Source organism: Leopardus geoffroyi, chromosome B3, assembly GCF_018350155.1.
Source record: "Leopardus geoffroyi isolate Oge1 chromosome B3, O.geoffroyi_Oge1_pat1.0, whole genome shotgun sequence".
Classification (NCBI taxonomy): Eukaryota; Metazoa; Chordata; class Mammalia; order Carnivora; family Felidae; genus Leopardus; species Leopardus geoffroyi.
In genome coordinates this window covers 47,247,228-47,261,691 of record NC_059337.1, presented here as the reverse complement: position 1 = coordinate 47,261,691, position 14,464 = coordinate 47,247,228, and the positions used below count along the sequence as shown (strand labels likewise).

Sequence of the window (14,464 nt, the reverse complement as noted above, 5' to 3'; positions counted from 1 at the left end):
TTCAAGCCTCTGTCTGGAAGGAAATCTGTAATTTATATTCTATAACTTCTGGGTGGTATACACCAATTCGTTCCAATACACTGCTCTTCATGTAGTGATGAGTGTTTTGACATTTGGCACCATTATTTGTCATTTTCCTTGATCCATGCAGTGAATGGATCCGTAACACCACCCTTGCTTTTAAGAAAACCAAACTGTGAATCAGAGAAATTGTTACTTGAGCAACACCTCAGGAAGGGCAGGTGACCCTGCCTGGATTAGGACATTTCCTCTTTTTGGCCCTGCTCCCTTTGCTTGTCAGAGCTGGCTGCTGACCCCATCTGGCTGGCCTGCAAGGAGGGTTCCGGAGACCCTGGGTGGGCTTTGCAGGAGCTCAGTCTGCTCAACTCTTTTGCAGGGAACAGCCAACATCTTTGAAGGAGGAAATAAATAAAGGTCATCCTTGGGAGGAAATAAATAAAGGTCATCCTTGTTGTATGTCTTAATCCCAGTGATTGTGGGAACCAGTCTCAAATTTGGTGAGAGGTTTGGTCTAGCTTCTTGCCTCCTGACCTTGATGTCAGTCCTCAGTCCTCCTTTTCTTTCTCCATTCCCTGTTACCTTCACTCCTGCAGCCATGGAGGTGGGGGACAAAGGCAAAAGGTAGCAATTTTCTGCATGGAAATTTGGTCTAGTTTGGGGGTTTAAGGAGGCACTAATAGAATGGTCATTGGATTGAGAGTTACTGCTCTAAGAATTGTTATTTAAAAATTTTAAATGGCATGATTTCTATAACTTAGTGTTAATCCTTTCAGTATTTATGGAAATATGGTAGCAGCAATGTGAAAGTTGAAAGATGAGCTTTCATAGTAACATGATTTCTGAGAAGGGAACAGTCTAGATCTGTGAGCTCGATTAGGACCTGTTGGCTTCCATATTGAGCCTTTGGTTTATCTTGGAGGGGTCCCCACAACTCCCCAGTAGGCAATGCTCTGGAGAACCTGCTTGTTTATGTCTCTCTTCAAAAATCCTGTTCAACCTGTTGGGCCTGTGTGTGCTGACAGTGAGCTGATTTTAACCATTTGTAAAGCTGTCTGACCTATTGGTGACAAAGTGAATCTAACCTGGTCTAACCCCTGCTTTTTTCATGCCCCACCCCACCCCCCACCACATCATATTTTCCTGGTGACGCAGAGCTCTAGGTGCATGGCATTGTCTGCCGGCCGGAGTTCCTTGAAGGGCCATCTACACCATGGGAAGGTGTAGAGGTCCATAAACAGGAACTTCTGCATGCTGGTTACAAGATTATATCTTAGACTGTGGCACTCAGGGTGAGGGAAGTGGCATCTTATAAATATGATGGGAGCCTCTTTTTATCTGCTGGGCATTGAGAGGACCCAGGGACACTGGGGGAAAATATTCTAAGAATTTTTTAAGGAGTGGTGTGAAACAAGAATAAAGGCAAAAGCGTGTTTAAAAGTCTGTAACCTGGCACTATTTCAGAGAAGCCCCTGAAACAGTTTTGGTGATATAATTGCATATTCCTTTTTTCCCCCCTCTTTAAATCAGGGTGAGTGAATGGACATAGCGAAAGCCCCCAGCTGACAGGTGTGGCTCTTTTCCATTCTCTGGCTGACAGTGGGGAATTTTTCCTGAAGCTGCTGCCTTACTCTGAAGAAACTAGAAGAAAGTAGCAGAGGTCATGGGCAGGGATTGAAAGCTGGATACTACTTCTGGTTGTGTGACTTTTGGCTACCGAACCTTAATATGTAGCTGTCATGGGTTGATTTCTTACCCTGTGCCCGGAGCACTGCTCCATGCTCAGTAAAATGTCTCTTTTAATGATTAGAACAACAGGAAGACCAAGGCTTAGAGACGAACAAGCAGGGCTGAGTCAGATCGGCTTACTCCAAGGCTTTTTTTGTTTGTTTTTATTAAGGTAACATTCACCTAACATAAAATTCACTATTTTTAGTATTTAAAAAAAATTTTTTTTTTCAACGTTTATTTATTTTTGGGACAGAGAGAGACAGAGCATGAACAGGGGAGGGTCAGAGAGAGAGGGAGACACAGAATCGGAAACAGGCTCCAGGCTCTGAGCCATCAGCCCAGAGCCTGACGCGGGGCTCGAACTCACGGAACGCGAGATCGTGACCTGGCTGAAGTCGGACGCTTAACCGACTGCGCCACCCAGGCACCCCTATTTTTAGTATTTTAAAGTATACAATTCTTAGTGTTTATGTATTCATAAGGTTGGGTAGCCGTTACCGCTTTTCAAGTCCAAAACATGTCCATCGCCCCCAAATGAAACCCCTTACATCCAAATTCCTTCCTTCCCTGGTCCCTGGGCAACCCCTAGTCTACTCTTTGTCTCTGGATTTGCCTGTTGTGAACATTTCATATAGAAATGTTCTATATTCATTCTAGTTTCAGTAGGATCATACCATATATCAAAGCCTGAGCAGGTAGCTTCTTGGGAAAATCACCTGACCTATTTGGTGCAAAGTATTTTTATCATAGGTGTTTTTATCCCTATCTTGGGTATCTCTTTTAACATTGTTTTGTGGCTTAAATGAGAACCTGTGTAAAATGCATTCTCTAAGCAAGTGTGAGGTGTTTTATTAGTATAACTTTTGTTTTGGACCTGTGTCTAAATTACAGGCCATTCGGAGAGCAAATCTTGCTGGTTTCTTAACTACTTAAAGGGAATTATATTGATTTATTTCACAAGGACATGGTGAAGAAAACCAATGATGTTTTTAACCTATGTAACCGTGGAGTTACTTAGGGAAAACTGGCTAATTGAATATGTTGAAAAGGGGGTATGTTTCAGGCGGTTTGGTGAGCAGAAAAACTACCACCAGAGCAGTGAACAAACCAGGATGTGAACAGAATCTTTGGTAAGCATAATACATTTAAACTGACTTTTAAGGCAAGTTAGTGACACTTTGTTTTGCTCACTGGCCAGAAGTTTCCCGTTTTTGGATATGGTCCTCACTTCTAGATGCCAGGTAAGGGACACTGATAAAAAGGATCTGAGATTAGGTGACAGCATTTGAAAATGAAAATTTAAGCATGATGTTAAAGAGTAAAACTTCTGGAATTCTTTAATCCCATGATTGCTGAATATTGCCCCAGTTTCTTCAAGTTCATTATAGAATCCCAGACTGTGAGAGCTGGCAGGGACGCTGAAATTGGCTAGATCATTTCATGAACAGAGGAGCAAACTGAAAGCAGACAAAGTTAAATGACTTGCCCGAAGTCCTCATGCGGTGTATTATTAGCAGAGTCTGGTCCAGAATCCACATCTCCTACCCACTGTTCTCGGCATTGGAATCAACTCTTCCTTGGAAATATTTGGGGTTTTGGTTACGAGTACCCTCCAGTTCTTTGCTGTTTCCTTTGCCACATTGATTCCTTCTCGCGTGTGCCCTGCTCCCTTGCCAAAACACAGACCGACACAGCTTACTGAGCAGTCCAGCTGCGTGACTGATTCAGTTCTGAACTGCAAATATGCTGGGGAAGAACGGTGTTGGCATTTGGAAAATAGAGTGAGAGAAGTTTTGGAAGTTCTGATGTCGCTTTTAGAGAAGGGGGTTAAAAAATGATGTTTTTCCATGGCTCAACCCCACCGTGACCAAAAATGGTAAGTAGGCAGAGTCAGAGGAGGAAGGGAAACCCCATCACTTTACATTAGTGCAAGGGTGTCAGCTTTTTCAAGCTCTACTACCTCTTAGCTTTTTTTTTTTTTAATTTTCTGACCTACTTAGAGCTACTACACTTTCTTTTTTTTTTTTTAATTTTTTTTTTTAACGTTTATTTATTTTTGAGGCAGAGAGAGACAGAGCATGAACAGGGGAGGGGCAGAGAGAGAGAGGGAGACACAGAATCTGAAACAGGCTCCAGGCTCTGAGCCGTCAGCACAGAGCCCGACACGGGGCTCGAACTCACGGACCGTGAGATCACAACCTGAGCCGAAGTCGGACGCTTAACCGACCCAGCCACCCAGGCGCCCCAATTACACTTTCTTTAATGATGTGAATGGAGCTCGGAGAGGTCAGAGGTTTGCATAGGTCACAGTGTGGGCTGGCTGCAAAGCCTGCTCTAGTGTCCAAGTCCCATGACACCCAATCCCAGGCACTGGGAGTCATATCAAGAAGCACAGAGGACTTGAAGAGTTGGGACTTGAGCTGTGAGCCTCTGCAGGAAGGCCCTGAGATCGGGCAGTCTCTCCTCAAAGCTAGACCCACAGCCCAGCATCACTGGCATCAACTGGAAGTTTGTTAGAAATGGAGTCGGGGCCCTACTCCAGGCTTCCTGAGCCACGGTGAGCATTGAACAAGATCCCCAGGTGAGTCCTGTGTTCAACACAGTGTGAGAAGTCCTGGCTTGGAGGCTTTAGGCCAGTGAAATTCCCAGCCAGCTAGGGAAAGAGATGAAGTGAGTGGCTTACAACTACATTGTATGCTGTTTCTTTTCCTAAACTGTTTCCTGTTGTTCAGGTGAGGGGGACGCTGAGGACCCCATGCAGGGGACCTGGTTCTCTACACATTCACAGTGAGAAAGGGACTCTTTATTTGTGACCCAGGTCCTCACTGTGGAAATGAAAGTGGACGTCTACAGCTGTGATGGTTGAAAAGGCGGTAACCTCCCAGCCGATGACCTGACCTAGGGGACACTTTGGGTACCGGTCAGCTGAGCTCGTGCAGCCTCAACACAAGGGTGGGGGGTGGCCAGTGACGTGGAACCGACAAAGCAACATTCCATTCCCTGGACTCCTGGCCTCCACGCCTCAGCTGTTTTCACTCATTCAGCAAAAAAGGGAGACAGAAAAGAAACAAAAGCTGGCTCTGACCGAGGCCTTGTTAATTAGTAAAGCCTGATATGTCCATGTGTTGGGTCCGTACTAGGGCAAGCCAGGAGGGCCTTGTCCTAGGCTACTTGTTACCCAACAGGAGCAAACCTGTCTGTCCGAGGTGTCTGTGCTCCTGCAAGGAAAGTGCATCAGCAGCTTTGGGTCAAAAAAAAATACTCACGCGTGGCTTTTTCTGCTACCGTTTGGGAATTTTGTGCTTGTTGTGGATAAAAGTTTCCTGTGGCCCCAGGAGACAGTGTGAGCATTTCTAAATGTGAACATTAAGTCATGAAAATGTGCCAGCTGATAAGTCAGTATTTGCAGTGAATGGTGGTACCTGGCAAAGACTGGGATTTTGCGCTTTTTTTTTCCTTGTGATACAGTTGTGTATTCTCTCCTCTTCTTTTAAATAGTAATTGGAGCATATGGTTAAAAGTCAACTATTTTAGAAGTAGTGGAAATATAGCAATTTAACACATTGAAACATGCTGTTTGTCTGTTTTGGAAATTTTTTTTTAGTTGCCATCAATTTAGCAGACCATCCTCAGTTGGGAAATGAGGCTAAATTTTTAATGAATTAGCCAACCAAGAAACCTGATTTGCCCTTGGACTAATAAGAAGGAGGTCATCTAATTTGTGCAGTGCAGTTGTCCTGGAAAGACCGTTAGAGGATCTTGACTCTCTTTGGAGCAATGTAGGGTTGATATTTAGCTGGCAAAAATGTGCAGGCTGCAGTTTGAAACCACGTGTGGGGATTTAGAACCACAGCAGATGAACTGTGCCGAGCCCTACCCTTTGGAAAACATGTGTGGGTTTTGTTTTCTTGGTAGTCATGTCAGTAGTGAGGACTCTTGTCCAGATATTTACAACAGTGTAGTAAGTAGGTAACTTCATCCACCTTGTACAAGTGAGGAAAGGAAGGCCCTACGAGGCCAGGCCCAGCGAAAGATGCTGCAAACAGCCATAGCCTGGGTTTGAGTCTGATGTGGTTGACTGACCATAGAGCCCTCTGCTCCCTCCTCTACACTGATACACATTTTTAGAGTTAAAACTGAGGATTCCATTCTTGAGATGATTTATGTCTGTGTTGCTCGGGTTGAGATCTGTGTGCATGTGCCCGGTGGGTGAGGGGGAGAGCGCTTGGAACGGCTGCAGGGGAGAAGTGGTACCTCGTCCAGAACACCAAGGGCGCAGTGTCTTATAAAATGAGAACATGGAGTAGGATGAAAAATATTGTGGAGTCGAATGCAGAATGTATTTGTAATTTTGTATTGGTAATTTTGATGGAAAAACCCAAACCTTGAAAGGGAGTTCTTTGCAGCCCCTTGGCTACCTCCCATCAGCCCACATTGGACTTCTCTTCCTACAGGTTGCTGGGTGGAAATTTTGGAGACATGCTCATATAAGTGCAAGTCCTGGGCCATCTGGGCCTTTTCCACTCTCCCACCTATATGTGGTGAAAAGGAATTTCTTAACTATGTGAACCCGCGTGGGAGATTTCGTTGGCGCTGTGCTCTGTTTGTACAGCTGCTCCCCAGGCTCCAGGCTCTGCTGTCTTCCATGGCCCAGAAGTATCTGTGAATGTGCTGTGGAAGGGTTTCTAGAGGCTGGAGGAGGTGAGAACTGGTCTGGGGAGGTGGTTGTCCTCCAAGTGCCTGTGGCCATTGATCGTCTTTTCAAAGAAAATGTGTATTTATTTAAAAACATGTAATCTCTCCTAAATTTCCACTGTTCAGAAATCAAGACTTATAAGAAGGTTTGCAAGGGAATACGTTCCTCTCCTCCTTTCCATAACTCTGCCTCCCTTCCTCACAGCCAGCCAGTGTTACCAGTTTCTTGTGTAGCCGGGTAATTACATACTTAACTCCCATTACCTTCCTTTTACACAAACTTTGCTCTTGTGTGTACTGTTCTGTCCCTTCCATTTTCCTTGCTTTCTTGTTACTTTATTTTTCCAGCTGCTCAGGTTATCACTGAACTGATAGAACTTATTTAACAAGTGCCCCATCAGTTGGTACTTAGTTCATTTCAATCTTTTGCTAATATAATGCTGCAATTAATAATCCTGTTTGTATTGTCATTTTGCACACATGTAGGATAAAGTGCTAGAAGAGAAGTTGCAGGGTCACAGGGGAATGTACTTTATAATTTTGATTGATACTACCAAATTGCCCCCCTAGGAGCTCATATCAGTTTCTAGCTGCCCCCCAGCAGTGTGTGTGTTGGGTTCCCCTTATACCACCCACCCACCTTCTGACCTTGGCTGCCTGAAAGGTGAAGAAATGATCTCAGTGCAATTTTAAGGGGTGGATCTGTCTTGAACAACATCAGAATATAGCACATCTGCTACTTTTGCCCTTGTGGCGATGGCCTAGTATGGTGTTTCCAGCCTTTTGCAGTGGCAGTGGAATTTTTGTTTCTGTTGACTATTTATGCCTGCTTGCATGAATAAATAGTAGTTAAAATATTAAAAAGCAAGTTTATGCAATTCTTTTAAAATAGATATCACATAGGTGATAATGATATGGCTAAAGGAATCGTTAGAAACTGTGTGGTCTTTACTTTTATATATGATGCAGTAGTCTCTCTAATCTTGTTATGACATACAGGACTTAAGATCAAAGAATCACCTAAACATCAAAACACAACACAAGGTCCTTTATCTAGTATGGTTCCAGTAACTTCAGTGAGGTCAGCAGTACTTTGTCTCCAGTGATCTCTGCATAGGTCCTTACCAGCTCTGGGCTCAGTAGAGTTCTGCCTTTGCCAACATTCCTGAGATACAAACTTAAGCATTTGGAAAAGACACATAGATCAAAGTTCAGAGTTGGAAGGGGGGCTTTTGGAGGTCCTCTAGACCAGTTTCATTTTCTTCACTGGGAAGTCGTGTAGAAGAACTTGCATGTAAGACCTGCCTTGAACAAAGAAATATGCAGGGAATTAGGTATGGTTTCAGGAAAAGGAAGTTGGAGTCCTATGGGCTTGATATAACATAGGGGACTGTGTGTGTGGGCAGGGACAGGGATGGGTTCCAGAAAGGTTTACCAGCAGAGGCTTAAGGTAAATTTATTTGTAAACATACTATGGTCTACCACACTATGAAGACAGGAGAAAAACATACTTTACAGATAGTCAAAACAAGACTAAGTGTCTCCACCCATTCAGGCTCCCTGGAGTCCCACTCAGCTTGTGTTACTGAAAGCTAGGACTGGAGCAGACCCCTGCCAGCCAGCCATAAACCGAGTGATTAACTTGCCTGGCTTCCCTGCAAGTAAGCTCTCAGAACTCAGGATGTGCCTCCACCACTTGCGGACAGAATACCAAGTCCTAAACATCACACCACAACAAAGGGTCCTTTATCTAGCAGGTCAGGACGCCAGTTAGTTCTGAATTCAGGTTCAGCGAGATCTGGTTGTCAGTGGTCTTGTTCTTGATGAGATTTCTGGGTGAACAAAGGAGCATTGACTGCATGAGTGCGTTCTTTGCTTTACCAGATTTAGGCAGGTATCTCCAGCCTGCTCTTTCCTCTCACTTGTGCCTCGGCCGACCTCAGACCACTGAGGTAAACCCCTCATCTCTCCCCTCCATCCCAACTCCGCATCCAAGTTTCCTTTGTCTTTTATTCCTCTTTGAATTGGCTGTGTTGAGATATAATTTGTATGACATATGGTTCACCTGTTTAAAGTGCACGATCCAGTAGTTTTTAGTGTGTGCCTAGAGTTAGTTGTACATCCAACACGACTGTCAATTTCAGGGAACATTTTCATCACCCTCAGCCCCAATCAACCACTGATCTACTTTCTGTCTCTATAGATTTGCCTAGTGTGGGCATGTTGTATAAATGTCAGCATGTGGGCTTTTGTGACTGGCTGCTTTCACTTAGCATAATGTTGTTCAATATTCATCCATGTTGTAGCATGGCTCAGTACGTCATTCGTTTTGGAGCCAGTGCATGGTATGGATACACCCCATTTTGTTTGCCCATTCATCAGTTGATGCACAGCTAGGTTGTTTCCACTCTTGGGCTATCAAGAATAATGTTGCTCTGAGGTTTTGTGCAAGTTTTTGTGTGGCCGTAGGTTTTCATTTCCCTTAGGTATAAACTTAAGGGTGGAATCTCTGGGTCATATAACTCTGTTCAACATTTTAAGGAACTCCAAAACTGTTTTCCAAAGTGGCTGCACCATTTCACATTCCCACTAGCAATGTATAAGGGTTCCAGTTTCTCTCCAGCCTCCCCAACAGTGGCTATCATCTGTCTTTCTGATGATAGCCATCCTGGTGAGTGTGAAGTGGCACCTCATTGTGGTTTTGATTTGCATTTCCCTGATAACTAATGATGTCGAGCATCTTTTTATGTGCTTATAGGACTTTTGTAGACCTTCTCTGGAAGGAGGTCCACTCAGATCCTTTGCCTATTTTTAAATTGGGTTATCTATCTTTTTATTATTGAGCTGAAGAATTTTTTATATATTCTAGATATGGGTCCATTATCAGATACATGCTTTATAACTATGTTCTTTCATTCTGTGGGTTGTCTTTTCACCTTCTTGATGGTATCATTGGCAACACCAAAGTGTTTACTTTTGATGAAGTCCAGTTTACCTATTTTTGTTGTTGTTGTTACTTGTGCTTTTCATGTTGCATCTAAAACTCTGCCTAACCAAGGTGACAAATATTTATTACTCCTGTTTTCTTTTAAGAATTTTGTTTTTGAAATCTTACATTTAGGTCTGTGATCAGTTTTGAGTTCATTTGTGTGTACTATGTAAGGAATGGGTGTGAATTATGTAAGGAACGGGTGTGAAATCATCTCTTTGCATGTGAGTACCCATTTGTCCCAGCACCCTTTGTTGAAGACTGTTCTTTGCCCATTGAATTTTCTTGGTGCCCTCATTGAAAATCAGTTGACTGTAAATGTTGGGTTTATTTTGGGGCTCTCAATTCTATTGCATTGTGTATGTATCCTTATGCCAGTGCCACACTGTCCTGATAACTGTCTCTTTGTAGTCTCATGTTTATTGGGAAAGTTAGGGCAGTAATGAGCAGTCTAGACTTTTCTTTCTCCTTCCCCATCTGGCCAGTTATTGGATTCTTTGGTTCCTTCCTCAGGCTTTCAACCACACTTTATTTCTCCTTGTTCATCTTGCTGGTTTCAGTAGGAGAGGTTACCCACGTAGTCCTGAGAAGTCCCAGCTGTTGGGCACTTTACTTTTCTCCTTAGCAATGCAAGCTAACCATGTTCTGACTCAGTAGCTTGGCTGTGATGGCCTTTCCAAGATGTATGGAATTAAACTTTTGGGTTGTGAAAAGATGCTTTGGTTTCTGAAACGCTCTAATTGGTTCAGTGCAGGCTAATACAGCTTATTGTACTGTTATAAGATTTAAAGATATTTCTGTAAGGCTACTTGCAAGTAAGCAAGCAATTCCGGCAGATAGTTCTCCCAAGTGGGCCATGACATAGCCTTCGAAGCCACAGCTTGCCCTCCCTGGGCCTTCCATTCCTTGCAGGCATCTGCAGCGCTGTGTTGTGAGCACTAGATTTGCTGACATTGGCGTCTTTGTAGTAGTGGAGAGATGGAAGGCAAGAGATCTTCTGGGAGAAGTGGAATTCTGGACAAGGCCACTTATCATCACTTTGTGTTGCTGAGCCAAAAAAGAAAAAGCCCATGCAACATCTGGAACTAACAATAACCACACTGTAATTGTCACCATGCCTTTCTGTTATGAATTTTGTGCAGCACGAGCTCATTTTCAGAAGATCGTGCCTAGAGCTTGCACCAGGAGCTGTATCATAATTTAAGTGAATTTTAATTTCCATTTTGTATTGGACATTTAAAAAAAAAATCTATAAACAGAAAGCATCCTTCATCCAGAACTCCTGTTAAGGGGCCCTGCGCGTGGTGAGAGGTCAGGGCCATGAACTCAGCAGAAGGCAGTGGTTACAAGAACAGGTTCTGGATTCAGTCTGCCCGAATGCACTTCCTCCTAAGTGAACTTGGACAAGTTCCTTATCTACCCAAGTCTCAGTTTCTTTGTCTGTAAAATAGTGATAATAGTACCCACCTCCTAGAGCTGTTAAAAGCTTGAAATCCCATGTCAAAGACTTAATACAGGCACGGGTTGACAACATTTTTCTGTGAAGAGCTAGGTGGTAAATATCGTAGGTTTGCAGCATCAGAGGCCTTTCCTTCAGGCATCTGCCACTCACTCTGCTGTTGTAACGTGAAAGCTGCCGTAGACTGTGTGCTCACCAGTGGGCGTGGCGATGCTCCAATAACACTTTAGGTTTAATAACAGGTGGCATGCTGGATTTGGCCTCCAGGCTATAGCGTGTGGTTCCCCGGCTTAGCACGGTGCCTGGCGCATAGAGGGTTTTTAATAAATGTCCTCCCTGCTCCAAGCTGGGGACTGCCCCTTGACAGTGGGTCCCATGTTCACTTGCTACATGTCTTTAACAGAATGTTGAGGTCCTAGCCAGTCGGAGCAACACTTCAGAGCAGAGCCAGCTGGGGGCTGAAATGCACGTGAAGGCACTGCAGGAGGAGAATGAGAAGCTGCGCAGAAGCATCGAAGAGCTGGAGCAGAGTGTCGCTCGGCTTCAGAGGCAGATTGCTGACATGAAATGCGACGAGGCCAAAGCGAAGGAAATGCTCAAGAAGTGCGAGGTAAGGCTCGCTGGGCCCCAAGCCCGGGTTTGGCAGCTGCGGAAACGTCTTTTCTCCTGTGTCAGTGGTTTCGGAAGTGCAAGGGGATTTATTAGCATAATTCAGTAGGAAAGGTGGAGGCAGTCGTGAATAAGTCCTCTCTGCAAGCTACTTTTCTTGTTCCCTGTGGGTGGTAAACATGGGAGACGGGCTTCCCCGAAGGTCAGGGCTGATGAAGTCAGGGTCCCCACTCACCCAGACATCAGGCACACTCAACCTTTTGACACTGAACAGAGGATTTTAAATGTCTGAAAGGCCATCCTAATACCACCATTGGACCCGGTCACTCATGACTATGTTTTCTTTTTGAACACTTAGTTGATGGATTTTGAAGTTGCACAGGTTTTAACAAACCGACGGTCTGGTTTGCCAGATATCTAGAAGCGGGAGGCTCTTGGCAAGAGACATGTTACCAAGGGCAGTGAGAGCTGGCACTGAAAAGAGAGGACAGGGGCACCTGGGTGGCTCAGTCAGTTAAGCATCTGACTCTTGGTTTCGGCTCAGATCATGATCTCGCGGTTGGTGAGTTCGAGCTCTAAATAAATGAACTTAAAAAAAATAAAAGAGAGGACAAAAGAAATGTAAAGGGAGATGTATTCCAACAGGGGCTTCCAAAATGGTCATTTGTCAGAATCAGCTGGAAGCCTTTTCCAAAACTCTGTGTGCCTGCGTCCATTCAATACCTGCTGTTTCTGAAGCTCCAAGGGTGAGGCCTGATATTTGTATTTTCAGTCAAATGATTCGGATATTCACATCTGGCTAAGTAGGTAACCGCAGATGGTCACACACATCTAAGAACATAACTGTTGTGGGGCAGCTGGGTGGCTTAGTCGGTTAAGTAACCAACTTCAGCTCGGGTCACGATCTCACCGTTTGTGGGTTCAAGCCCTGCGTCGGGCCCTGTGCTGACAGGTCAGAGCTTGGATCCTCCTTCAGATTCTGTGTCTCCTCTCTCTGCTCCCCCCCCTGCTCAGGATGTGCCTCTTTCTCTCTCTCAAAAATAAATAAATATTAAAAAAAAAAAAAAAACAAACATAACTGTTGCGAGCTACCACGGGTCTGTGGCTGGCACACTGTGACCACAGCCACTGCTGGCTGGGTCCTCAGATATCTCTTGTGTTCCTTCCATGCCACTGAGTCAACTTTATAGGCATAGCACACATCTAAATGCACACTGACCCTGTTTCATCGTAGAGAGAAGCCCAACAATTAGAGGAGGCCCTTGTGCATGCAAGAAAGGAAGAAAGAGAATCCACATCAGCCAGAAGGACCCTGGAGAATGAGCTGGAAGATGCTCAGGTAAACACAGAGCTGTTGTCTTTATTCCTCATACAGGAAGCCTGAGAAGCAAAATTGAAGAGGCATGTACAGACTGCCATTGGTCCACTCCACTCGCCAACAGCCTCGAGTAGGTAGAGGCCAGGGATGCTACCTAACATCCTTGCAAAGCAGAGGACGACCCCCACAACAACGAATTATCTGGCTGAGGTTGAGAAACCTCTGTATAGACATTAAAGAACTTGACAGCTTTCCAAAGATAAAATATGAATTGTGTGAGAAGGCCGGCAGGATTGGTCCCCAAGGCAGTGTGGAGTCACCTCTCTGGCAGAAGTCAATTTCCTTTCTCCTTTGGGCAAATGGACTCCATAGAGCACAGTCCTTCAGGACGACTATTAAAAGGAGCAGGAGGACGTCCGTTTTTTTTGAAATGAGATAGCTATCTGTATTCAAAATCAGTAGATTCTTAGAAAATTAGGTTTTCCCATTTGAAGGTTAGAAAGATAGGTGGAAGTACATTCTAAAAAAAAACAAACAAACAAAGAACCAAAGCCTGCACTAAAGTTCTAAAATGACTTTGCACAGCGACCTCAGTGTGAACCAGATACGTCCTTTACCTGCTCTCGGGTTTTAACGAACCGGCACCAAGGGTTCCTCAGGCAGTTTCTGAGGATTCAAAAGCCAGTGATTTTGAGCAGTTTGTCAAAAAGGAGATTGTTAACGTTTTCCATTAGGACCCACTTGTCAACGAGGGTAGGTGGGGAAGGGGCATATGAAAAGTGACAAAGCAGTCAGGGTTCAGATTTATAAATCTGCCTGATGCCTCATTGCAGCTTTCCTTTCCATATACAGCTCCCCCTCTCAGGGGGCAGAGAGGAACCTGCTGTAACTAGGATTCACTGAGGTCAGCTGTCACCCCCAGATCAGTGGTCTGTGCCTTCTCTCCAGCCTTGCACAGAGACTGTGTTTTTGCAAACAGTTTTCTTCTGAGTCTGGTGTCTGACTCTCCTCACCGTGGTCTTGTTTCTTTCAGTTGAGATCTTTGTTACAAACCCTTGTTAGGTTAATTTTGCATGGAATACAGATTCACCGTGCTGCTGTTAAAGGCCTGTGCTGACTACACACCTGACTCCGAAGCACAGGGTGCGAATCTGTGAGCTGGTTGGGGACGGGAAGAGAGAAAAAGCATATTTTCTCTACAGGGTCAGAAATCTGCACCTTCGTGTCCTGTCGTATCCACCCTGAATGCTGGGTGCAGCTGTTACAGGCTCCTGTCTTTCTCATCTTTGGGTCAAACCATTAAGTTTCACAGCTGTGAATCTGCAGCTCAGGGTTAATTCGCAGAGAGAGCAGATGATAGCCTCGGGGCCTAAAGATCTTCTTGTAATCCCCACCCACCCCAACCTCCAGATCTCTGGCCTCGCCTTGGAAATTCTCCCTGACGTGTTGCTTTTGTTCAGGCCTGTTTCCCCAGCGGCGTTGGGACGGTGGGAACTGGAAATGGCAGGCGTGGCCGGTGCGCCACCTGGCAAATGCCCAGAAAGGCCCAACAGTCTCACCTTCCTTATCTCAGCTGGTCTCAGAAGCAAAGTGCGCCATCACTTTGTTTTCTCTAAAACCAGGAACCAGACACCCAGCTCCTGTG

General features: G+C 44.8%; 1 protein-coding gene across 5 annotated transcripts in view; it reads left to right on the top strand.

Moving 5' to 3' along the window:
- Positions 1-14,464, top strand: part of CGNL1 (cingulin like 1) — a 160,027-nt gene that overhangs the window by 115,454 nt on the left and 30,109 nt on the right. For all 5 annotated transcript variants that reach the window (XM_045449616.1, XM_045449615.1, XM_045449617.1 and 2 more), the window contains 2 exons: positions 11,296-11,502; positions 12,736-12,840. In XM_045449616.1, coding sequence (XP_045305572.1) covers positions 11,296-11,502; positions 12,736-12,840 — 312 coding nt within the window. The remainder of the gene's footprint in view (positions 1-11,295; positions 11,503-12,735; positions 12,841-14,464) is intronic.